Source organism: Bactrocera tryoni, chromosome 4 (genome assembly GCF_016617805.1).
Source record: "Bactrocera tryoni isolate S06 chromosome 4, CSIRO_BtryS06_freeze2, whole genome shotgun sequence".
NCBI lineage: Eukaryota > Metazoa > Arthropoda > Insecta > Diptera > Tephritidae > Bactrocera > Bactrocera tryoni.
In genome coordinates, this window is record NC_052502.1 from 79019829 (window position 1) to 79047108 (window position 27280).

General features: G+C 40.2%; 1 protein-coding gene across 7 annotated transcripts in view; it reads left to right on the forward strand.

Moving 5' to 3' along the window:
• LOC120776117 (basement membrane-specific heparan sulfate proteoglycan core protein) overlaps positions 1-27280 on the forward strand; it is a 158692-nt gene that overhangs the window by 117926 nt on the left and 13486 nt on the right. For 5 of the 7 annotated variants that reach the window (XM_040106621.1, XM_040106622.1, XM_040106623.1 and 2 more), the window contains exons 12-37: positions 849-1301; positions 1855-2003; positions 2183-2276; positions 6158-6292; positions 7524-7691; positions 8109-8378; positions 10657-10893; positions 11996-12070; positions 12366-12380; positions 12733-12869; positions 12934-13027; positions 13402-13788; positions 13853-15648; positions 15710-16141; positions 16214-17291; positions 19467-19624; positions 19693-19873; positions 20137-20767; positions 20832-20946; positions 21007-21154; positions 21544-21721; positions 21789-22180; positions 22271-22390; positions 22458-22782; positions 22917-23163; positions 23259-23430. In XM_040106621.1, the coding sequence (XP_039962555.1) occupies positions 849-1301; positions 1855-2003; positions 2183-2276; positions 6158-6292; positions 7524-7691; positions 8109-8378; positions 10657-10893; positions 11996-12070; positions 12366-12380; positions 12733-12869; positions 12934-13027; positions 13402-13788; positions 13853-15648; positions 15710-16141; positions 16214-17291; positions 19467-19624; positions 19693-19873; positions 20137-20767; positions 20832-20946; positions 21007-21154; positions 21544-21721; positions 21789-22180; positions 22271-22390; positions 22458-22782; positions 22917-23163; positions 23259-23430 (8187 nt within the window). The remainder of the gene's footprint in view (positions 1-848; positions 1302-1854; positions 2004-2182; positions 2277-6157; positions 6293-7523; positions 7692-8108; positions 8379-10656; positions 10894-11995; positions 12071-12365; positions 12381-12732; positions 12870-12933; positions 13028-13401; positions 13789-13852; positions 15649-15709; positions 16142-16213; positions 17292-19466; positions 19625-19692; positions 19874-20136; positions 20768-20831; positions 20947-21006; positions 21155-21543; positions 21722-21788; positions 22181-22270; positions 22391-22457; positions 22783-22916; positions 23164-23258; positions 23431-27280) is intronic. The other 2 variants (XM_040106626.1, XM_040106628.1) reach the window with 2 other exon arrangements.

A 27280-nucleotide genomic window follows, 5' to 3' on the forward strand; every position in this document is an offset into this window, starting at 1 on the left:
GCTTCAAATTTTACTCAGAAAGTCTCATTCGAATGTGTTTTTGTTCCATTGTTAGCGGAAGCGGCACCCATTGTGCACACAACTTTCTAAAACTCAAAATTTCACGACAAAACTTATTGAACAACCTGGTAGACTTAACGGTGATTTTCTAGTTAAGCAAGACAGTGATGACAATGAAATTTCTTGGGCAGGTAGATAAGTGTATTACAAATTAATGTATTGAAAAAAAAAGTTTTGAAAATTTTTGAGTTGCGATTTTGAAAATTTTTGAGTTGTGACTCTTTCGTAGTTAGTGTGCGTTACATTTAAATATTTTTGGTGTATGTTTCGTGTTAGTGATAATCATACAAAATGTATTGCGCTTTACCGATTACCGCCGCTTATTGCTTTTAGAAGTTTGTACTTTTGGAAAGTCATGCAAGTACTGTAGTTGTCAATGTCGGTGTCCTGCAAATGGTCAACGTTTTTTTCACTGTATAACAAAATTTTAAAACTAATTTTTTACAACTTTTCTTTCTTTTTGGTTACAAACGAAATTGAATTTTACGGTAACGGTAAAAAACCAAAAACAAAAACAACACTAAAATCTAAAAAAAAAATAATTAAAACAAAATTAACAATACACCACTACTACTTTGCTACTACCACAAATGCAACACTGGCAAAAACCACCCCAAATTGGCAAAATATTGCATTTAACGGCAACTCTTGGTTGTGGAAAACTATTTGAATTTGCGCGCATGTGAAATAAAACAAAATTTAACCAAAAAATATATATTTAACCAACCGCAAAACCCCGCTTAACCTTCCTGTGTCCGCTCGTGGTTGCATGCGGTTGTGTTGTGTAGACCTTGAGGACATCGGACGCAATATCTTCGATGAAGATGAAATAATACGCGAATACGCACCACACGACCACAGAGTTTTAACCACGGAAGCGCCTGTCCTGGAAGGTTTGGACGCCAAGGAGTACTACCTCTACAACTCGGGCCTCTATGAAAAGTCGAACGCGCAGCACGCCTGCAACGAGCGACAATTCGAGTGTGGCAACAAGGTCTGCATACCTTTGCACCTGCGCTGTGACGGATTTTACCACTGCAACGATCTAACGGACGAGTACGGCTGTGATCAATACAGACCGGAGCCGCAGCGCACGACATTGCCTCCGCCGAAGCTTGTGCGCACCACACACTCACCCTGGTGGAATACCACTGCCGCCACAAGAACTACAACGACGACGACGACGAGCCGGGCCAGTACAACAACAACGGACGCAAATATTGTCACACCCGTAGTACCCAGTAGGTTCCTCCGAACTATCAATTAGGTGGTGGGCTGTGGTGAAAAGAACTTGAACATTAATACAACATTATTTTTTTTTTGCCCTTTGGGGGGCAATTGCGTTTAGTGGCGACTGCTGCCTCAAACTAAATTTTGCATGCTTTGCGAGTGGTAACCCTAAGGGGTAAGCAGGGTGGGTTATCCGCGAGGCTAACCCAGTCTTGCTACGCTCTTTCGCCACTCAGCAAACCCGCACTCCCCGCAAATAATACGCGCCCACCTGCAACACTCACACACACACACAGACACATGCACATCTCCCCCTCAACTTCCATGCAAAATTTACTTAAACAGCAGTTCACTACAAAGAGTTTAAGCCAAATCCTCAGTTATTATTATTAAGTTCAGCTGCTTTTTGAGCTCAACTCTCTCGCTCTTAATTTTACGCGTTTTCTTCAGTTATTTGCATCACACTCAATCAAACATTCTTTCATATTTTTACGCGCCACAACATTTCACTCATTTTGGTCTCTTAAAAAAAAAATTATCTCAACACATTAATCGCACTCGTAGGCTACAACAATAACACTTGCCTCGAAAATCTTGAGTTCGCGTGCCGTAACGGCGATTGCATACCGATCGAGAGCGTTTGCGATGGCGCTGCCGATTGCAGGCAGCGCGAAGACGAGGACTACAGTTTATGCAACTGCAGCAGCGATAAGGTAAGTCAGTTGCGTTGGTGCATGCGTGTGCGCTCCCCACACCACATCTGGCGGGTGCCAACCGCGCCCACAGTGTGGAGCGCACGCGCCGCCATGCAGCGCACACTTGAGGCACAAACATTGTAGAAATGTGGTGACTCAGGTGGCTAACAGTTTACCGTTATTGTATGTAAATATAGTGGAAATGTTTGCGCGGCGGCGGTTGCATAGCCAAAACTCAAGTCTGCGACGGCAGGCGACAGTGCAAGGACGGCAGCGACGAGAGCATTTGCCGTAAGTATACCAGTAGTTGCTTGAACGGCATGCCTTGTGCATGCTCACAACTAATAACTAATATTTAATTATATATCTATATATTATATTATTTAGTATGTATGTATTGTATGTGCCAAACAGCAGTAGTTAACAATTAATACCATATTGAGTAGTCGAAAAAGTCTTTTCGTATTTCTAATCAAACTTTAACTTATTTTTTTTAATATTTATAGTAATAAATAAATAAACAAATAAGCTTAAAATCTCACCTTTTCAACACTATATGGTATGGCACAATGTGATTGGTAGCACTGGAGATATACGACTGCAACGACAGTTATTGACAAAATACGAAAAAACTTTTTCGACTACCAGTATTTTATGTTGCATGCGCATGTCTTATAATATTTCAAATAAATATGGAATTACTAGATATAGATTTAAGCAGTAGCGTAACCAATTATTCGTATTTATAACAATATATGTACATATGTATATAGTAGATAAAATGTAGCCGCTAAATTAGTTTAACAAAATCTAACTACTTTTATCCCGCATTAAAATTAAAAAAAGAAAAATGTATTTTTTAGCTGTATAAGCTTCCTAATTAATAATACTACAGGAACTTAAATGTTCGTTCCCCAAAAATGTTTAAAAACTTCTGACTAAATACCTTTATGCAACTTGATAACTCACGACTAGCTCTCTACTCACCAAGATCACTTAAATTTTATACACTCACGACTAGCAACTCTGCACTTTACTCTCACTCTCCAAAATCACTCAGTTACGAACTCCGAATAATCTCATTAACACGAGCGCATCCTTTATTTTCTCTCGCACACTCCCGCTAACACACTCGGCTTTTGTTTCTCAACTATTTTTTCTCATTTGTTTTGTATTTTCATTCCATTCATTTAACTCGAGTAATCCATTTTCACGCTACTTTTACTATTTCACTACTCAAATTTGAACTCATTCATCTATTGTAGATTTTCATGCTAAGTATAATAAGACGCGCATTGTGAATGAATGCCATAGCTTTCAGTATCAATGCGCCGACGGTATCTGCATTTCGGGCTACAAACGGTGCAACGGCATAACCGATTGCGTTGACGGTTCCGACGAAAATAATTGCCCGTTAAATTATGATGACACCACCTACGGTATACTCAACTACTTTTATTCAAAATTCTAAAGTTAAAATTAAAACCCTTGCGAAATTTTTATTCCAATATTAACCCTACTTTTATGCCAACGATCAGGCTGCAAATGCAAAAGCACAATTGATTGGTTTCATATTAGCAGCGATTAAGTCCGTAATGCACTGCAAACCCCCAATCTAATCGAACCAGCCATGGTTCCATGCCTCTTTATTGTTGAATTTTGCGCAAAGCATGTTTTAATTATATTACATACATTTGTATATATCTTTTCCATGCCACATACCATACACGCACACAATTATACATAAAATCAAACACTCGGCTCTTAGACTTCGAACCGGATCCCGCGCTCAGCGAATGCGATATTTACGAATTTGAGTGCGACTACTCGCGTTGTATACCGATTGAGAAGAAATGCGACGGTTATCCGGATTGCGATGACGAGACTGATGAATTACAATGTCCGCCCTTCACAGGTACGAGTCAAATGCAAGTCTGCGAAGGCTCAAGCTATACGACTACCATGCACCGTGAAAATCTCAGCACAATTAACCACTTATAAGTGTAAAGAGGCTAAAACATTTAAGCACTTGGAATGCCTTACGAAAAACTAACACGTCCAAATACTTAAATTTCACTCATACAAAAATACCCAACACGATTGAGAGAATATATACCGAGCTTGTGTTGATTGCAATACAGCCAGTCGGCTGACGTCATATTAGCGTATGTTTCGAAATTGAAGTTTAATTGCTGGAAGATTACTCTCAATATTTTCTCCGAGAGTCACCATTATTCGGATATCTAAATATTGTACCTTTTATACGCATAATTTGGTATATATTCTCTCTTTCTTATAACATACCTAACCCACACGAGTGACAATCATCGGTCCGGTCTTCTTTACAAATTAAACTTCAAACTTCAATAAAAAAGGAGTACTCTCTCTCAGCACAGCAAATATATTATATACCTATAAGTAAAACCAATTCGTATAAAATAATATTCAAATTTAATCTTTTTGCTGATAACTCGTTAATTCAAGTACATTCAGTAATTCAAGTGCCTTTTAAATACTCACAACATTATTCCACATTTTCTCATCAATTTTAAATCCAATCACTAAGCGCATGTCAACCAAATTTTTACTAAATCCGTTTCATTTTTGTTTACATCAATCATTCGTTCGTTCATTCATATATACATTCACAGAGCATTGCCACGAAAACGAGTTCGAATGCGATGAAAATTATTGCATACTACGCGATCAACAATGCAACGGTATAGTCAATTGCAACGATGGCACTGATGAGCAAAATTGCACATTTTGTCGTGACAAAGCTTTTCTGTAAGAGAATTGCTATATTTCGTTTGATAACAGTGATGTTCGTTGGATGCGCGTTGAGGTTGAAAATAATTTTTTTAATATAAGAAAATTATAGCATATTTCTACAGAATTACATATATGTATTTTAAGCCTTCACCAAGTTGCAAATTTAAAAAAAGCTGTTTTGTGAAAAATATCCAAATTGATAAAGGGTTTTTGTGTTCTAAAAGTTCACTAACCTTACTGAATGATTCCTACAATTGCATACAGGATAATGGAAAACTTTTTTGAAAAAGCTTTTTTGCCTTTTTCTAAAAAGCTTTCACATTCCCAACTTTAATTTATGTGTGAAAAGCTTTTCTGTGAAAAATATCCATTTAGAAAAACGGTTTAGTGCTCTACAAATTCATTATCATTACCGAATGATTGCTTAAATTGCATACAGAATTATGTGGAAGCTTTTTTGCCTTCTCTAAAAAGCTTTCACATACCATACTTTAATTGTGTTCCTTGAACTCAATTTCATTATAACTATTATAAGCAGTCGTAGAACTTTCGCCGTTTTTACACATGATAAGCTTTCACGCAAGCAAGAGCAAAGCTTGATTGTATTTCAACGCCTGTCCAACAAATATTGCGTATTACCAAACGCTGCGAAACATTTTATTAACGTATATATCCAACATTTCATGCGCGCTCATCAACGCCTTTACAACATATCACACAACCACATACGCAACATCACACAAACGCCAATACAAACATTTCACAACATGCAACATATCATCATACATCCAATAACATGCATACAAACAAACTCGTACACAATACTGCTTGCTTGACCATGCAGCTGCCACACCGGCGAATGCATTTTGCCACAACAGCGCTGCAACGGTCATCCCGATTGCATCGATGCCAGCGATGAACAGAACTGCGGTAAGTGCTGGAAGTGAACGTTCAGGCGCCACACCTTCAAGTTCGGCAGGTTTACGAGCGCCAAATTCGTTGACTTCTGAATGGCTTTGAACCAGTTGCTTAGTTCTTTAATCTGCTAACTTACTTTATCGTATTGTAGCAAAGCGAAACATTTGTAGTTACTATATACTCCGATATTTTCGACTATTTACCATAACCTCAACTTCCTTGCCTCCCCCCCTGCTTATGTGCCACATAACATTTTGCATGCTCTTTCGGCAACTTAGTGTGTAGTCTCATGCCCCAATTGCGCAAAACACTCTCAGCTTGTCACTTAAGTAGTCTATTAGTGTGTAGAAGCGAAAGTTTTGAAAATTTCTCGTGAATTCTTAAAGTCACAGTACGATTATTGTATCTTTATTGCGAGACAACTGTATGTTTCAATTAAGCAAACCTCTTTCATTCACTCGCACGCATCAAAAATCCTAAAGAACGAGCAACTGTGGCGGCAAAAATCGAATGTCCGAGACTGAAATTCCTGTGTAACGGCACCTGCGTCGACTGGAGTCTGTATTGCAATGGCAAAATTGACTGCGATGATGAGCAAGATGAAAAGAACTGCGATGGTAACGAAAAATTAAAATGAGATACAGATTAGAAAAGTGAATATTTGAGCAAAATTAAGTTGGAAAATCATTTCCGCAAGCTTTTTCGTAGACAAAAATTTAATACAAACTTTTATTCAAAATTGTTCTGAAACTTTATAGTGCTTCTCTTTCTTACACACGTTTAGCTGAAAATACTGAATGTTGAGGTTAATTTTCATTTTTAATAGTATTCTGCACCATATTCTGGAATTAACTCAAAAATGTGCCCCCTACTTTGATTGTCTCTCGCCAAATTACATTGTTGTTTGAAACGCACGTTTCTTTATCAAAAAATCGTAAATAAGCTTTTTAATCAAAAAGCTACTTGGTTCACTTACGGTTCTCAATAATTTCTAATAACATAATAAATTTCTGAGCTTGGTTTCTTTAACTATAAAATATTTTACTCATTTTTGAATATATGCCTCTTAGCTGGGTACGTGTGTAGTAAATTTTTGAAAGGGGTATTCTTATCTACAAATAAAAAAAACAATAGTTTTTTGGTTTTTTATATTCTGAATAGTCTAACTATCCAGTAGATCCAGACATTGCGACGATATTCTATATATTTGATTTACACTAATATAATGTCGCTAGCGTAAATTGGCAAAAAGTGGTTGACCAAAATGGTACATATTTGGTTCATTGAAGTTCATTATAAATATAAAAAATATAAGTTAAAATTTTATTAAAAATACGAAAAGACTTTTTCGACTACCCAATATTTTTTTTGAAATAGTGCCAATTTTTTAGGCTCCACTTTATCAACGTCTATACACCATCGATAAAAAAATGTAGCACTTTAAAAAGCTTAGAAAGTCATCATGCCAAATGTCTTCACCTTTCAAAAGCTCTCCACTTCACTCTCATTAACACTCTCTGTCTCTCCATACATTTTGCTTATTTATTTACTTTTTACTTCATTAACTTTTATTTATGTGTTTGTATGTAAATATGTATATATTTTTTAATTTTTTTGTTTAATTTCATAAAAACTTCGCACATGACATAACCTCACCTGTGTCCATTTTCAATGTTTTTTTGTCGTTTCAACTGTTTAATCGTGTAATTATTGTTTCTGTGCTGGAAAACTATATATCATACAAAAACAATAACACAACCATATTATACGCATTATAAATGTTAATGTTGACTAAATTAAACACCGACTTCACCAACAAAAACAACAACAACATAAAACCGTACATAGGCACCGAACGTGATAAGGATGTAATACAGTTAGTGTCGAATAAGTCCTGCCACGCCTACCAGTGGCAGTGCGGCAACTACCAGTGTATAAACAAAGATTACCTGTGCGACGGGCACGCCGACTGCATTGACGGATCCGACGAGGCGCCCAGGCAATGCAGCAAAAATGGTAACAGAACAAACAAAAACAAAAATACAAATAGAATATTCAAAATTTCAAGCTGAATTACAAAATTTTTAATGCCACCGGCCTTTGAACAATATGTGTCCGAAAATGTATTAATTATTTATGTATAAGTATATATTATATTTCGCCTTAATATGTTTTTATGTGAATTTATGTAAACAACTTACAGTTTTGCCACCTACAAGCATTAATGAAAACCGTTCCACTTACAGCTGTGTCATCCAAACCATATTAACCACTAATACATATCATTTTGCATTTCTCTCTCTCTCTCTCTCCCTCTCTCTCTCGCTGCGTAATTGCATATACTCATGTATGTCGGCAAACATGCTTTCTCCCATTTTGCCACGACTCATCAACTTCGCTTTCGACGCGCTTGATCGCTTCACACGACTGTAGTTGCTACGCGCCACACGCCGGAAGACTGCACGGCCGATCAGTATTTTTGCGACGACGAATGCCATCCGGACTCTATACGTTGCAACAACATTAGAGAGTGCACGGACGGCAGCGACGAGCTGAACTGTACACCATATCCGCCCACACGACCACGCCCATTGCCCACCTACCCATGCCCAATGCACACTTGTCCGAACGGCAAATGCTACTCGGAGAGTGAACGTTGCGATGGCTCACGCGACTGCGACGATGGCGCCGATGAGGCAAATTGTAAGTGCACACTGTTCCCGAGCGCCGCTGCTTAAGCTCGAGTGGTATATCTCACGATCACACTTGTATTTCTTTTGTATGCACCGAGTATAAAATAGTTTTTCTTCGTTTTCCGTAAAATTGCACACAAATTGGCTATGTGAAAATCGGCATTGAACTATCTATATGTAGGCAAATGAAGTCGAAGAGAGCGTAATTCATTCAGTAGCATAAAATCACGACTTACTATATATTCTTACCGACTGAAAACTTTTCCGCTCGTCTCATGGATGCAGGTTTCTTAAAGTCAAATGACCTGTGCTAGAATTTGTACCTAAGATTGACTGACAAAAATATAAAGCACACAAGCTACGAAATTATAGCGCTAAAGACACCACAGACTGACTCTGATGTAAAATCTCGATAATGTAATGGTCGTAATGGGTACTTTGATGTACATTTGATCGAGCCTCGCTCAAATTGTGATTCTTTAGTTTTAAATAGAGTTATAGTGGTTTAGAGAGTTCGATTAGCCACGAAACGTGCAAAGTGTAGAGTGGTGTCTTTTCCGCAAAGCTAGATACCAAAATCGCATTCCGTCTGCCAGACCACTACAGTGCCTTCCAAGCGGAGATCACAGCAATTAAAGAAAGCTTTCTTGTTCTGATAAGAATGCGGGCACACTCTAGAACGAATGTATTTATGTATATAGATAGCCAAGCGGCTTTAAAATCACTGAAGTATTTAGACTATATCCTAGTCTAAGATCTCGCTATTTCACAATAAACCTGCAATAGGTTCCAGGATGTAGTGTTATTCCTGGGAACTGTGAAGCAAGTGCCAGAATAGGCACCACACTACAATCAGACTCCGCAATCCATATGCCTCTGGCTGCATGCAGATATTTAATCGGGAAATATGTTATAAATCTCTGACTTGCTCAACAAGCAGGCAAACTTGACATGATCGGAATGTGGGCCGCACACGGCTATTCGAAATTGAAAGGAATGATATATGATGATATATTTGCTAATAAGTCACTGTCTAAATGTCAAGCATGCCAGTAGACTAGGGACTCCTTACAACGACTATTGTAGCAGATGTGGGGAGTTAAAAGAGGAAGAGACTATAGAACAATAGCCACTAATAGGCCTCACTCAACACATTATACTATAATGCGAATTAGAAATGATATTCTAAAGCCAAAACTCAGTTTTTTTTTTGATCAACTTGCGACCCTCAGTGGTAAAGAACTGACCGCTGATTTTGCACACGACTTCATTTGCTAAACAAACTCAAAATTCCCCTCATAGCGCGGCACATCACTGTCATATATTTATATTAACCACCATTAAACACCTCTGTGTGCGCAGCTTTTGTCATTAGAAGCACTTTGTAATACGTTTTCTCATCGGCCTTTACATAAGAATTCTTATATTTATTGTTATGTACCTATGCATATGCTTTGTGAGAAACAGCAGATTTTAGAAAGATTTTCATGTTCGATATTAATTACTTGCCATTACTTTATGATTACTTTATGTAAGCTTTGCTAAAAAGCCTTGGGAAGCCTTTCTAGACTCTGCTGTTGTCGCACGACATTTATTTACGCTTCTTTCTTGCAACAACATGCAAATATTTTCAATCTATCTATTCACCTTTTTTATAAAAAACAAAAAAACAAAACCAACAATTATTTAATACATACTTTGTAAGGCACCACCTGCAAGGAGAATGAGTTTCTCTGCTTTGATCGTCAGTACTGCATAAATGAGACGCAACGTTGCGACGGATACTACGATTGCAAAGATTTCTCCGATGAGCAAAATTGCATTGGTTAATACAAGCATTACTTTCAAATTATTTTTCTTGCATTCTTTTACATATTTTTAGATAAATTTCCACTGATTTATACCCTATTCGTTGCAGTTTATTATTATTAAAGTTACAATTAAGCATTTTAATTATTTTTTTTTATGTCTAAGCTAGCATAGCATAATTTATTTTAGTGCAACTTATTTTTAACTCTCTCATATAACTTTAGTCTAAGCGCATGCAATTGTACTTATGTTCCCTCTTAAAAGCTCTTATCCACTCCAGCAACCGGTCTAGCGCATGCTAAGCCGTTAGCCGTAAACATATTGTATATATTTTATTTATTTGACGAATTTTAATTCTCTGTTACCCCTGTTATGTAGCAACTCTCTTAAAGCAAACCCAGTATATATCCGTTTTCCCGCCACACAAACTGTCTGCGACGCAAACTAATTTCTTTCTTTTACACTTCACTCTCGGCCAGGTTGCGCTGCCAATCAATTCCGTTGTCGCAATGGTGACTGTGTTTCCAGTAACGCCCAGTGCAATGGTTATCAGGACTGCCGCGACGGCTCGGACGAGGAGGACTGCTCTGAGCCCGCCTACGTTGTGCCCTGTACCGGTTCGCAGTTCCGCTGCAATAATGGACAGTGTATAAATGCGGCGGCGCGCTGTGATGGCTACACCGATTGCGCGGACAGCTCCGATGAGATTTCGTGCAGTGAGTACACTCTATGCTTTTTTATGCACATATTTCCGCAAGTTTTATCACTTTCTTCATTCATGTACATAATACATTTTCAAATACTTTACATACTTACACATAATGTCACATACATTCATCTATCGACAACTGCATACATACCTAAACACATATGTACGTGATCGCTTCGTGTTTGCATACCCAATCTGGTGTACAGAATATCTGCGCGAACTGCAACTGGAGTACGAAGGATCTAACAAGGCGTGCGGACCGCTCATGTTTCGTTGTGAGAACGGTCCGTGCATACGTAATGCCTTGCGCTGTAACGGCGTGATCGATTGTCCACTCGATATTAGCGATGAGCTGGACTGCAACCCGAGTTCAAATGAAATTGAGCGTAAGTTTTGTGTTAAACGGTAATTTAGGGTGCAGGGCGCTTAAAGTCGCACAATTTATGGTAGAAGGATAAGCTAAGAAAGCATTAACAATGGCAAGACAATATAACTGCGGTTGTTGCTGTTGTTGTTATAACGGGTACTTATATATAACGACGGTGTTGCAGACACAGTGAAGATGAAGACTCTATAATATTAATTTTGATTGGGCCACACGAACCCAAATAAAGTTAGAAGCTCACAAAAAGCGTGTATTACGAAGGCCATTTCAAAATATCCCAGCACCAATACGCTCAGACCAAATATTTATTGAAATCAATTCTATAATATTCTATAAAATTCTCCTAGAGTAAATAACTTAAAAAAAAATTTAATTGAAGTTTGATTAGAAATACGAAAAGCATTTTTCGATTAACCAATATAACCCCCACTTGGATTTAGAAAAATTAGCAATCAGCTAAAGATTAGGAGAAATTAACAAAGCCCAGTCATGCTGTCACTCAGTCACCGCTTCCCATTCACGAAACCAATACTTATTGCACACACTTTACTTAACACACATCTGAAGATGAAATTAAAATCACAAAAATTCTCATACTAGCTTTGTTGCTTACCGTTCGTTCTCCACACTAAACTCATACACCAGCACATAAACGGTTCATTTCGAAATTTATTATTATACATATATAAAGTGTATGACTAACTCAGGCTTTATTTTTCCACAGAAGCTGTAGATTTCCCAGCCTCAAATCCAGAATTGAACTTGAAGACATACCCCGAGAGCCAGATTATCAAAGAAAGTGAGTATTCGGCCAATTTTTCATTCCAACGAAATAATTTGTTTAACTTTCTTATAAAAGATAGCGTTATAATATCGAAGTGTCGTTAGCGTGAAGGCGGCTTAGACGTCAAAAGAGACATTTCTGCGCAACTTCCCGCTCTCGACTACCTCGATGCAATAACCATATTGCGTGTACTTAGATTTCGAATAATTCTTGCTTTTTATACTACATATATTCCGCTTTTATTCCCCGAATTCGAAATTAAAATCTGTAAATGAAAAAAAATATACATTGCAATGAAAATGAAACACAGGATATATTAAGGAGGGTAAGTCGGCTTTATTTTAATGCTTAATTGAGTACTTCTGCTGTATGAGACCCCGTCCAAGTGGCCACCGCACGAAATGGCAACCAAATGCAAATGCACTTTTGAATTCGTCTTGTAAATACAATGCTATACACTCACTTAAGTTTACATATATTATATTATAAATCTATAAATGCCTACCCCCTACCACTTGCAACGTTCTCCATGAATTTGACTTTGTATAACTAGCCAAAAAAGTGACCGCATTGTACCATATAGAACACAGTCGCACTGAATGATAGACACCCACACCACGAACTCTACTATCAAATCGTTTATACTAACATCATTCCATATTTAACATCCTGTTAAGGTCGCGAGGTTATCTTCCGTTGTCGGGACGAAGGTTCACTGCGCGCACGCGTCAAATGGACACGCCCTGGTGGCCGTCCCCTACCGATTGGCGCACGAGACAATGGCGATGGTCGTCTGGAAATCCCCAACATCCGCGTAAGTGTCCAAATAAATTACACAACTCTTATTATTCTCGTATTAACCGCTAATTTTTCTTTAGGTTGAAGACTCCGGCCCATATATCTGCGAAGCTGCAGGCTACCCCCGTCATGTCTCTGGACAACAAGTAACCGTACATCTTACAGTGGAGAAATGTAAGTAACTGGTTCTACCAGCGTTTAAATAAGCTTAGAAACCAATTCAAAATCTCATTTACCAACGTCCGGACGCAGCGTGGAATGATAACAAATACCAAATATCCTCGCCCAAAATCAGATATGGCACAGTGCCGCATATTGGTGCAGAGTTTTTCGGTCTAGGTACATTTTCCTGCAATGTTTGTATATCATTTTCCCTAAACTAAGCCCTCTTTTTATCTGCTTACTGTTTTATTTTTTTTAAAAATTCTCAAATTTCTTAATACTGGACTTCACGTTCCAAAAATGCGCCGGTAAACATAACTCTACACACGTAAACTAGTATTTTATGGAAATTTTATCTAACATTGTCTTCCTTACTTGATCTACAGTGAATCCCGACAACGAACGTCCACCAACAGCTTGTCGCGCCTACCAGGCCACCTGCCGTGACAACCAATGTATCGATAAGTCACAAATTTGCGACGGTACTCCACACTGTGCGGACGGTTCCGATGAGGAGAGCTGCAGTCACGGTCTTAAATGCCAGCCCAATCAGTTTATGTGCCGCAACTCGCGCTGTATTGACCGCATCTGGCGCTGCGACGGCGAGGACGACTGCTTCGATAATTCAGATGAGGACAGTTGCGACCCCGAGCCAAGTGGTGCACCATGTCGCTACGACGAATTCCAATGTCGCAGCGGTCATTGCATTCCCAAAAACTTCCAGTGTGACGACACAAATGATTGTTTGGATGGTAGCGATGAAATCGGCTGCAGTAAGTCCACTTGAACTTCTATGCACTTGTACTTTATTTTGACATTTTTCTTTACAACTTTCAGTGGGTCCTGCCGCAATCCGTCCACCGCCTCCAAATGTTCGTTTGGAATCGGGCGAGGCCTTAAATATTACTTGTGTGGGCACCGGCGTACCAGTCCCACTTATCGTCTGGCGCCTGAACTGGGGTCACGTCCCCGATAAATGTGTCACGAAGAATTATGGCGGCACAGCTACACTGTACTGCCCCAATATGGCATCACAAGACCAAGGCGCGTACTCGTGCGAAATTCTCAACCCGAAAGGCCGCGTTTTCGTTACACCTGATACACAAGTAACAGTCAACACTCCGACAACCGCCGACGTCTGTCCAGCCGGCTTTTTCAACATGCTCGCTCGCCGGCCCGATGAATGCATCGACTGCTTCTGTTTTGGCATATCTAAGACTTGCAGGAGTGCCAATCTTTTCAATTTTGCTATTCAACCATCAATTTCTTCACACAAGGTCAAGAACGTAGAATTGAATCCGTATGGTGATATTATCATCAATGATGCACCAGTTCCCAATATCCTCAGTCGTCATCATGGTGTACAGTTCCGCGTATCCGATGTGGGATATAACAGCCGTGAACAGCCTTACTTGGCACTGCCTAACGAGTATATGGGCAACCAGTTGAAATCTTATGGTGGCTATCTGCGCTATGAGGTCAATTATATGGGCAATGGACGTGCCAACAATGCACCTGATGTTATAATAACTGGCAACGGTCTAACACTCACTCAACGCGTGCGTAATCAACCGGAACCCAATGTGAAGAACAAGATTTCTGTACAATTCAGTTCTGGTAATTGGTACAAGACTGATGGTCGTCGTGCAACTCGTGGTGAGGTCATGATGGTACTCGCTAATGTGGACAACATTCTCATTCGTTTGAGCTACATTGATGCTACAGAACGTGAGGTTGAACTTACAAACATAGTTATGGACTCTGCTAGTCTTGATGATCAAGGCTTAGGCTCAGCTTCGTTGGTCGAGAAATGCGTCTGTCCACCTGGCTACATTGGTGACTCTTGCGAGACGTGTGCTCCTGGTTATGTGCGTGAGAAATATGGTCCCTGGTTGGGTCGCTGCGTACCTTTTGTACCAGAGCCTTGCCAACCAGGTACCTATGGCGATCCCGCTCGTGGCATACCATGTCGCTCTTGCCCATGTCCACAAACTGGTTCAAGCAACTTTGCCAGCGGTTGTCAGTTGAGTCCCGATGGCGACGTAACTTGCAACTGTCTCGAGGGTTATACTGGCCGACGCTGTGAGATCTGCGCTGCTGGTTATCAGGGCAATCCGCTAATTCCTGGCGGCAGCTGCCATCCAATTCCAGAGAGCACATGCAACGCTGAGGGCACTTACTATCCGCATCCCAACGGTACATGCGAATGCAAGCCGCTAGTTGTCGGTCCACGTTGTGACACCTGTGCTCCCGAATCCTTCCATTTGAACAGCTTCACATACACCGGTTGCATTGAATGCTTCTGCAGCGGTCTGACAAAGCAATGTTCCAGCAGCAGCTGGTACCGTGATCAAATATCTTCAAGCTTTGGACGTTCAGGCGCACCTCATGGTTTCGAGTTGATTCGCGACTACAAAGCCGCACAGCCATCTAAAGTCAATTTCCAACAATATAATAGCGCTCTGACATTCAACCAACAGTTGTCCCCCGATCCACTGTATTGGAGTCTACCTGCACCATTCCTTGGTGACAAGATTACCGCCTATGGTGGCAAACTATCGTATAACCTCAGCTATAACCCACTGCCAGGTGGACTTATGTCCCGCAACACAGCACCCGATGTTGTCATCAGTGTAAGTAAAAATTAAAAACAACTCCTCTATAAAACAAAATAATTTATTTTATTCTGTGCAGGGTGAAGATATAACGATTATTCACTACCGTAAAGCCGGTGTGAACCCCAGCCAACCCAGCTCGTACTCAGTACCGATCATTGAAAGCGCCTGGCAACGTCCTGATGGTCAAGTGGTCAATCGTGAACACTTGTTGATGGCACTTTCGAAAATTGATGCGATCTATATCAAGGCCACCTACACTACCAGCACCAAAGACGGCCAACTGACGCAAGTTTCACTGGATATTGCTACGCAGAATAATATCGGAACACCACGTGCCTACGAAGTGGAAGAATGTCGCTGCCCAGTTGGCTATATTGGACTCTCTTGTGAGCGTTGTGCGCCTGGTTATAAACGTCTCAGCGAAGGAGGTCTTTACTTAGGCGTTTGCATCCCGTGTGAATGTAATGGCCACTCAGACCAATGCGACGCTGAGACCGGCACATGTATCGTAAGTTACCAACTCTACATACACACAAGAAATATACAAACATGTAATAAATGATTCTATTTTCCATTTTAGAACTGCGAACACAATACCGCTGGTGAATTCTGCGATCGCTGTGCTCCAGGTTATGTTGGCAATGCTTCCGGTGGTACACCAAATGACTGCTCGCCCGATTATGATGAACCCTACCCACCACCGGCTCCGGGCAATCAAACAATTGAATGTGCCTACTGCAACCGCGATGGTACTGCCTCCTGCAGTGGTAACTATTGCGCCTGCAAGCCCAATGTAGTTGGCCCATATTGTAGTGAGTGTCGACCGGGCACTTATGGCCTATCCGAGCGCAATCCCGATGGCTGTGAGGAGTGTTATTGTTCTGGCAAGAGCACAAAATGCAGCTCTGCTGTATTATACCGCCAACTTATACCTGTCGATTTCATCCTCTTCAAACCGCTGCTCACAGACGAAGAAGGAAGCATAGTTGATGAAGAGAATCTAAGCTTTGACATACCTACAAACATGTTCACTTACAACTACAATTCGTATACACAAAAGTACTGGAGCATACGCGGCTCAGTATTGGGCAACCAGCTGTACTCATATGGCGGACATCTATCGTATAGGCTGGATGTGGACAGTTACGGCAACAGTGTACCCGGCAGTGATGTTATACTCATTGGTAATGGTATGAAATTGGTCTGGTCCAGACCACGTGAGGAGCAAGATAGTAGTGAATACCGTGTACGCTTGCACGAAGATGAAAATTGGCAACGAAAGGAGTTCGGTCGCTCTGTAAATGCCGGACGTTTGGACTTCATGAGCGTGCTATCCAACTTGGAACACATTCTTATACGCGCCACACCCAAGATACCAACCACACGCACAAGCATACGCGATGTAATACTTGAGTCGGCCGGCGAGCATCGCACACCCGATGCTCAACAAGCCATCGAAGTGGAAGTCTGCACCTGCCCAGCTGGCTACTCGGGCACCTCCTGCGAGAAGTGCGAACCACTGCATTACAAAGACAACTATGGCAGCTGCGTCGCCTGCCCTTGTCGCGAAGACACCACCGACTCCTGCTACCTACAAGACAGCGAAGTGACCTGCAGATGCAAGCCGGGTTACTCCGGTCAACAATGTCAGATAGATGGTAAGTAAAGAGCACCTAGAAAGAGTTAAACAGCAACAGATTGTATAAATTACTCAAATATCGCGAGCATTGCTCAATGATAATACAAACCAATATTTAACCCAAACTCAGCTGTGCCTCAGAGCAGATGTACCAACTGCACACACAGTTCCACTTACAAACGCTCATTTAAACAAACGCTGATTGGTATATATCTGACCTAAACATATGCATATATCTATATTTAAACATATACATATATACTTGTATAGCATGAGAGTGTGTTTAGCACACACACATGCAATTTTAACGAATTGAAGCACGCGTTAAGTACATTTTGAGCAAAATATTCTTCCTTTTCTCCACACATATGCAAAATATAAAGTTAAAAGCAACAAAACCGATAACAATGATAAGTCAACGCTCATTGATAAACCGGACACTTTAGTGATCGAGCCCAAATCGTGCTGTAGTGACTATCAGGTGGACCTCATGCCCAATGAGACATTCGCAAGCAATGAAACACTGCAATTATACAAGGGTAACCGAAAAGTAGGGAACGTGACGAGATTGCGCGGCGACTGCAATCGGCGAGGTTCGCACAACCATTTTACATACAATCGTTTGCTCTTAGAAATATATTGGTAGTGCCTTTGGCTCTTGACTTTCATGTTTGGCAAAGCAATAGTTCATCACTACCCTAGTAAAAATAGTGTTTTCGGGTTAGTTCCTACTGTGTTGAAAACGACTTTGCCATTTCCACTATTTATACTATACAAACCCGTAGGCATGAAGGATGGTCCATATAGTGTGCGCTCTTCGGTAACATTCGTATAAATACATATATCATTATTACTGTGACGGAAATTTTTCGGAGAGCATTACAAAAACAAACGATCGAATAAATAATATTTTCTAAAAAGCATTTTAATATTGCAACTGGATAACTTATAAACCGCTCGTTGGCAGTCGGTGCGAGTTTGTCATTTCGCTTAAGGTGGAAATAAAAGTTAACGGTTAGGTCAGCACTTAAAAATTAAGGTCGTGCGCGGGCAACTAAGTAGAACTCTCTTGCGCCAAGTTGGTTAATCGGAGCCGTGACTTGAGTTCGACGCTTTCTTTGTATCACAATCCGTTCAAGAATTAGAGGGGTACTTGAGCGGAATCGCAAATAATGAACACGCAGCGCTTCGTAAAAGAAGATCATTTTTACTAGTAATTTTTTTATGCTTGAAAGAACACACAAAGTGGACCAGCCTGTACATGCGCGCATACATACGTAAATGCAGTACTGACAATACAAGTAATTGGTATTTTATGTCTATAAATGTTTCCTCCTACTGTTAGACTCAATTTTTGCAAAAGACTACCAAGTATCGTGTAGTAGTAGTCGGTATCAGATCTTAAACACTTCATATGGATGATAAAATTAGTGGCGTGTTTTTGGTAGCTTTTAAAATAACTTACCATATTTACGTACAAATATACTATTAGACTCGCCTTAGTACGTGTTCTATGTGTTCTATGAATTTCAAGCGATCATTTAGGTCGAAAGCAGTTCTACCCCGTTGTGAGATCCAAGTGTTCGTAGGCAAAAGAACAAATAGTAATCATAATACTGATACACCCGTTCCCATCTAATCCAGTAGTGACTTTATAACACTTAACTGTACAACAAAGCTTCTACTAGCAACCCAAGCCAACCCGCGTTGAAAAACCACACTTAGCACAAGTATTAACCACATCTGAGCAGCTACTTATACTTATACTCATACACACACACACACACACCATTGTACTTCAATACACTTAACTTGTACCGAAATACACGTAAAGACTTTCACACTGTTCGAGCTTTAGAGTTTCTTTAAAATAGCTACTTTGTTTAACCGTAGAACGCTTACAATGTTTTATACATAGCGGTATGTTGGGGCAGCAAGAGCCGAAAGCAGATTGCCGGCGCACAATGCAGACACTGAGCAACCAAAATTGTTGCTGGCGATTTGCACTTAGTCTCTTGCTGGAAACCAACAAGCCAACAACAATAAGTGTCACTAATATTTATGTTCCAGTGGGGCGGTGAGCTCGTCGTCAGACTTGCTCGCCTATGCCTGCTTAATTATATATGTTTCAAGTAGTTCCATGTTCCGTTTTTTCCAAAATGAATGTTAACCTTAAACTTGCTCCACGCTACAGATGGCTACGCTCGACCGGAACCGCCGAGGCCAGTGCCCACACCGCTGCCAGATTACCAAACACAGATTACCGTCTCGATTGCACCGCCTGAAATCACCATCATACCGATCGGTGGCTCACTAACTTTGAGCTGCACCGGTCGTATGGCTTGGAATGGCGTAAGTATCCACCCTTATTTTGTTTAATTCCACTAAAGTGCGTTAACACGTTGGCTTTGGTATTACAGGTGCCCGTGTTCGTGTCATGGTCCAAGCTGGGCGATCGTCTGCCGATCGGCGCCGAAGAAGATGGTGGCGTTTTGCGCTTATACAATTTAGAAATACACGACTCCGGTGTGTATGTCTGCCGTGCAGTGAATAACGAGACGAACCGCGTTTTTGAAGACCGAATTTCCATAACCATAACGGGTGAGTGCCAGCGCAAGTAGCGTGAATTTTTTATTCACTAATCACTGCTATTTTGAGTGTATATTTATATTTCAAAATTTTCGTAAAATTCTTGCAAAAACAAAATGGGTGCAGCCTATGCCAGTGAAATGTTGGCTCGTTACGGTAAAACAATTGTTCACGACCTCAAAACCTCTTAACATATATACAAAAAATCGTACCTCTTACCCTGCTCACCTTATATTCTTTTTATATACTATTTCTAATATGTCGACACAATGTAGAGCAATCACAGCGCACGCCATCACAAATCGTCAACCTGCCGCAAGTGGTCACATTCGAGGAATACCAACGCAATGAAATCTACTGCGAAGTGAGTGGTCATCCAACCCCAACAGTCACATGGACCCGTGTCGAAGGCCAAATGTCTCTGGAAGCACGCACAGAAGATACCCGTCTCATCTTCGAAGCACCACGCAAATCTGACGAAGGCCGCTACCGCTGTCGGGCCTCCAACGAAAACGGCATCGATGAGAAGTATACACAGGTTTATGTGCGCGTCGCGCCACCCGTAGCACCACCACCGCCCCGCGAACTTATTTACATCGACCCGCCATCATTCACCGGCGAGTCGGGACAGCCAGTACGTCTCACCTGCCAACCGACTACCTCTATCTCGCTCATCTATGAGTGGAACAAAGATGGTTATCCACTGTATCGTCAACGTAATGTCATCATCAGCGGAAACACCATTGAAATACGTGACTCCACGCCACGTGATTCCGGTCTCTACACTTGCATCGGCATTGATTTGCGCGGTCGACGCAATTACACAAATGACGCACAGGTATTGATCGAAGACAGTGGCTACCCAGCACCGGGACCGGGACCCTATCCAGGACCACTGCCGGGCACGTAAGTGTTATACAAATACGTTGATAGGTTTCCTTGTAATAGTGTGATATTGCTCATATTACAGTATCGAGCCGGCTGTAAAACACTTGCCCGAACAGAACCGCATCATACAAGGACAAGATTTCTCTATCACCTGCGAGGCCACCGGTTCGCCCTACCCCAGCATCAAATGGACCAAGGTAATGTCAAAATGTGACCACATAGCAAAACCTGATCGCTTAAATCTCTGCTCTTAACAGGTTCACGAGGCACTTGCTGACAATGTGCAACAAACCGGCAACGTTCTGCGCATCATTAATGCGCGTCCTGAGAACCGCGGCATGTACTTGTGTATTGCCGAGAGTATTGCAGGCTCTGATGAATCAAACACTATTATCGACGTTGAACGTAAGTACAGCAAATCCCATGAAGCACGAATTAGGCGTAATTTGAACTCGAAACCGACCACTTTAAATCATTCTTAACACTCCACCACACTCCACAACCAAAGACAAATTGCGTTATTGAATAAGTAAAAATTACTCGTGGCTGGCAGACGGAATCTTGTAAACTAATTTGATTTATTCTTCTACACAATTTCTCTCTTTCTCTTCTCCTCCCATTTGTTTTATTTGTCGCAATCCGAATTAAAATTTTTGTGATTCCACATTTTTTTCCTACTGCATTTTTTATATCCAAAATGCAAGTTTACAAGAAAGGAGTCGGTAATAAGAACGTCCCAAACCACTTGCTCCTTATATTAATATGTACAACAACAATGATTTGCTTGATTGCAGCACGTGAAAGCCCAACCGTAGACGTACACCCGCCCGGTCCCCAATCAGTTACTGTGGGCACTGAGGCTATGCTTTACTGCAGTGGAACTGGTATTCCCGATCCTAGTGTACAGTGGCGTCGCGTTGACGGCAAACCCTTGTCACCGCGCTGCCAGGAAATCAGCCCCGGCTACATAATGTATGGTACCCGTACTATATAGGCTCAGTATCAGATATTAATGTTTTTTTTGTCATATTTGCAATAGGATCCGTGAAATTCAATTGGAAGACTCCGGCGATTACGAATGTATTGCACAGAACGATGTGGGACGTGTGACAGTGGTGCAGAAGGTGATCGTTATGTTGCCACCCGTAATCACACTTGAGCCGAATGACGAATACTTGAGCTTAACTGAAGGTGATGAACTCAAGGTGATCTGCACGGCTACTGGTGTACCCAGCCCCATAGTACAGTGGGTGGATGATACCACAGAATTCAACCGCGGTTTGCCACCCACACACAACCAAGTCTTCTTGGAGAAGTACCGTGTAGATCGAAACGACGCCAAGACATACAAGTGCATAGCGAGCAACGAAGCTGGCACCGCTGAGAGCTCTGTGACAGTAGAAGTACGACCACGCCGCGGCGATGTGCCACGTAAGTACACTTCAGGTGTCTTAAACGCAACTTTTACGGTGAGCAAGTGATAATCGCTTCCTTATTCTTGTTTGTTTTCTATTTTCATAGACGATGGCGATGTGATACGTAATCCTTATCCAATTTACCCACGCCCGCCACAGTATGACCCACCACAGAATGTGTATCGCGCCAACAAGGGTGAAGCCGTAAGGCTAACTTGCGACCTCGGTAAATTTAACAACGCCACATTTTTTGCACTCGTGCTGTAATAAACGATAATTGTATCCCATTGTAGGTCCTGAATTGATGACAAGTTGGCAACGAGAAGATGGCCGTCCATTGCCACCAAACTCGTACTTGGAACAAAGCAGCCTGATCATTACAGCAGTGGAGGAACAAAACAGCGGCAAATATATCTGCAATGCGATAGACAACCGTGGCTCCATTGTATCGTTCGTTATTGCTGAACTGGTCTTAGTGCCTATTCCTCAGATCACCTTCCATCCGAACATACCAATTGTGGTAACTGTTAATGACAACATCGACGTCTACTGCGAAGTAACTGGCGAACAGCCCATCGAAGTGTCCTGGCACACTGACCACAATCGCCCCTTGACAGAGTAAGTACGCCCATTGATATTTTTCCCTATAACCGCATTGTGAGGTCACCGGGGAACCTAGTTGGTTCTAATGCGGTTTTTATTGCTATGCTTTGCTAACAATCCCCTTGTCTTGTCCTATTTTCCACTCGCAGCACTGCACGTATCGAAGGACAGTACCTGCGCTTCAACGGTATTACGCCAGCTGACGCAGGTCGCTACTATTGCTCGGCTTCCAACCGCTACGGTAACACCACGAAAATGGCCGAGGTTACCGTTAACCGCCGCGGTCCCTACTTACCATCGCCACGTGCGCAGACTTACAACATACGCGAGGGTGACGACGTAACACTGGATTGTGATGTGCAATCCGTTCGCGAAACGTTACGCGGCGAAATCAGAGTAAGTGCAAGCGAAAACTCTTTCAGTTTCTTCTGCGATTTCTCAAAAACTAACTACTTTACTAACTACACTTTTTTTCTGTTGCTCACTCGCAGTACGAATGGCATCGCGAAGACGGTCGACCACTGCCACGCAACGCTTTGGTACGCGATCAACGACTCTATCTGCGCGGTGTACAAAAGCCGGACGAAGGCCGCTACGTTTGCGAGTCCTATTCGACAGGAGGCAGTCGCTCAGCACCGTCGTTTGTAGATCTGATTATCAAGCGTGAGTATAATCCCTATTTTCCTGATACCATTGGAAGGGCCAAAGAAAGAACGCGACGATACAAGGCTAGACGAGCTCAATAATTACAAAAAAAAAAACTTATATATGTATTAAAAAAAAAACAATACAAAAGCAAACTTACGAGGAGCTCTATATGAATATCACATTTGCGAAGCATAAGTGAAAAATATGAAAAAATGAACAAAGTTAGGCATATTTTTATAAAGCAAAAAATAAGAAAAAAAAAACATTCGTGACTTGCTAACACACTTTTGATGCAAATTACTTTTTTGATATATATTTTACAATTAATAACGAAGTTAAAACCAATGAAAACATGAAAACATTTGAATGCTTTGGAGCATGTTCAAGACGAAATTCGCAATGTGAGCTAAATTTCCACCACTGATTTTTCTTAATTAGCTGTTAGAGCCCCATTTATTGCCACCCCCGTGTTTACTCATGTCAAGTACCTACTTATTTAGTGGCTTCAATAGTTAGTCCACCAACTACTCACACAACCTAAAACAACAACACTGAAATTCTCCTAGTTCTAACTTTATGCTAACTAGTTTGTATAAATTTTAAACAAAAAAAAATATGTAAACGCCGTACGAAACTAAAATTCATTTTGTAAATAGTATTAGCAGCTAAACTGAGTTTCAAAATTACCCGTACAACAAAAAGAACAACCCATAACCTTTGTATATATAATGTATAAATAGTGTAGTTTTTGTAAATTTAACTGTTAACTGGTGGCGGTAAAAAAAAACAATCATGCGCAGTCTCACACCTCAGACACAAACCCTAGTGAAACAGCCGAGACATGCACCACCCAGCTCACGCAATGTTTTCATTGCAGCGAATTTTCGTTGCAAGCAGAAACGAAGTAGAAATGTTTCGAAAACTAAAACAAAAAGAAAAAGCCAAAAATGAAATTTAAACATTTTAGTTATTTAATTTTACCAAATTATTACCTTATTGTTATTATTGTAAAAATGAGTAATTTACGCAAAATACTTGCATGCCAAATATTATGAATAACTACCCGAAACTGCCCACGCATCCACATGGATCACATACAACCCTAAACTTAAAACTTGAAATCCTCAATCCCCACCCTCGAATCCATGACTGTTTTTTTTCTAATCCCAAGTATCCCACAAGTCCCAAATTTATTTGTAAGCTCGATTTTGTTTAACTGCCCTCAATTGCAATTTTTATTGTCAACACTTTCTCTCTGTCTCTCTGTTTGAATAATCGTAATCGTAAACGTAAACGTAATCATAATAATCTTAATGTCAAACGCAACAACTACAACAACTGGCTGCCATTGAATATATTTTGATAATTAAGTGGAAAAAGAATGAAAAGAATATGAATAAATACACAGAATTTATTAACAATTTCACCTTGAATGAATTATTAATTTCTTCTATGCAAAGTTTCGTCCCAACAATAGATTTGATAACCTTTCGTTGCGCTAGCTTTGTGCCACGCGTCGTGCCACTTGCCAAACGTTGCTGCGTGGCTTTCGGAACTGCGTAACATACTTTTGAGCGCGCCGGTTTTGAAAACCGCACAGCAGCACAACGCTTTGACATTTGAACATGCGTGACACTGTTTTTTGTTTATTATTTGCCAATGCTTTTTTTAAGTACGAAAACAGTTTTTAAGTTACTTTTATGTTATGCGAGTTTTCAACACTACTTTTAGTATCGTGTGTTTTATGTCCACGCGCCTCACCTACTTAATTGATTTAGTGCTGCCAAATTAACGGGCATTTCTGCGACAAATTTTGGTTGTGGATCTTTCAAAATTATCACTTTTCAGTTTACCCTCATCTTCGGTGTATTCTTTGTGCTGTTTTCTCTAACGCGTCACACACACACACACACACCCTACCGCCCCAATTGCTGAGCGGCGTTCTGCCACACGCTCCATTCATTCTACACGCATAAATAGTTTCCTACATCTTATGACTCGCTTTTACTTTACTTGACATTATTTTTCCACTTACCTACCACACAGACGCCATACACACGCACACACTTTTATATTTGTATTCGAGTGAAATAATTTTCTAAATCATTATAATTTTTTAACGGTTTTTAAAGTGTTTTGTACAACTTCAACCTTAATTCGGACATTTGCATTTAAGAAAAGCTCACAATAAAGCTTTTAGTGTTATTTGTGAAAGCTCAATCCGAGAAAAGTACTTGTTTTATGATAACATAAAATGCTAAATCACAACGAAAGCCGATTTTTTATATGCTGTTAATGTAAGACTTTCAAATTTAAATTCAAAATCAGTTTCGTGAGCTTTCATGTTTTAAAATAATAAAAGCTAAATTTTCTATCTTTAAACAAGCATATTTTTGTCGCTCTTCTACACTTTTTCTGTAAGAAAATCCGTAAATTATTTGAACTTTGCACTACTTTTCAAACATTTGTTACATTTGTAATAATAAATCCGCCAAAATTTGAGCTTTCGACACTTTTTAACGCTTGCAAACCATGACAGCTTTTCTTGTATATTGCCACATCACATAACTTGTTTCCTCCACCGCGTCTTTTAACTTTATATGTACATCATATTCTGTCATTATTAAGTGTTTAGTGTTATATAACATTATGTGTTACATCGAAACAAGCCTACATACGCATAAATATTTTGTTGTAAAAGTTAAGCATCATTAGCTCTATGTATTTATGTATGTATAAAGACCATTTGTAGCGTAATTTATGTTGTAGACTATAAGGTTAAATATTAGAATGTCTTTGTGTAAGAAAACTGCAGTGAAAAACTCAAACATCCCGTCATATTGGTAGTTGTACGCAATACGCGTGTAAGCATATGTATTTAACTATATAAGTAGCCACCAGTTGTCGGTCACCATTCCCAATTGTATTGTAATTTAAAAGTGTATTATATCGAGTGAAAGCTTTTATCAAAAGTTCAATTTAAGTTGCTTGTCACGTGCGCTGTAAGCTTTTTTTAGTTTTAGCGACCGTTTTAAGCAACTCAATTTGAGCTTTATTTAAAAGCTCAGCGGAAAGCTGTTTGTGGTAAAATGAAAGCTTTTTTGCATTTGCAATACAGTCCCACACACACACGAATACACCCATTTTTTTATTCACGCACACAACTCTAGTTGCAAGCACACAATTTCACATCCACATGCACAAATTCAATTATGTGTTAGTGTGGTAATGTGGGAGAACTCTCAACGAAACCGGATACCAGCAACCAGCACACTGTGCTAACCGTTATCGTAAAAAATGTACACACTTCACTAGTAATTTATGTAACTGCCATCACGCACACTCGCTCTCTCTCACTTTCTCTTTTCTATCCATACGTATTTGTACGCCTATCTACCGCTATACTATATGTTCACTCTTAAAGTAACGGTTTAGTAAATGTTTGTATTCCCTTGTCTCCTGTACATGTTGTAGGCTTAGTAGATTTTGAATAAGTCAAATCAGTTTATCAATTGGAAAGAATAAAAGAATTAAATTCAATTAAAAGTTTGCTGCTGTAAGCAATGGAACAAGCACTATGACGAGTCAAAATTAAGTGATTTTTATATTTTCTTAAATTTGTAATAAATTTTGCTAATTTTCACAAAAAGTACAAAATTAGAAAAACAAAATATTTTTCTTTGTTTATTAAATGCTGCTTCTTTTTATTTCTCTCTTTATCTTTCTTTTTCTCTCTTCAACTTACTCTCTGCTACACTTCAAAAATGTTGCAAAATTTTTTTGCCAAATGAAAATGTAAAACAAAAAAAATGTGTACAACATAAAAAACTACAACAACGAAAACAAATTGTGCCATTCGCAAAAC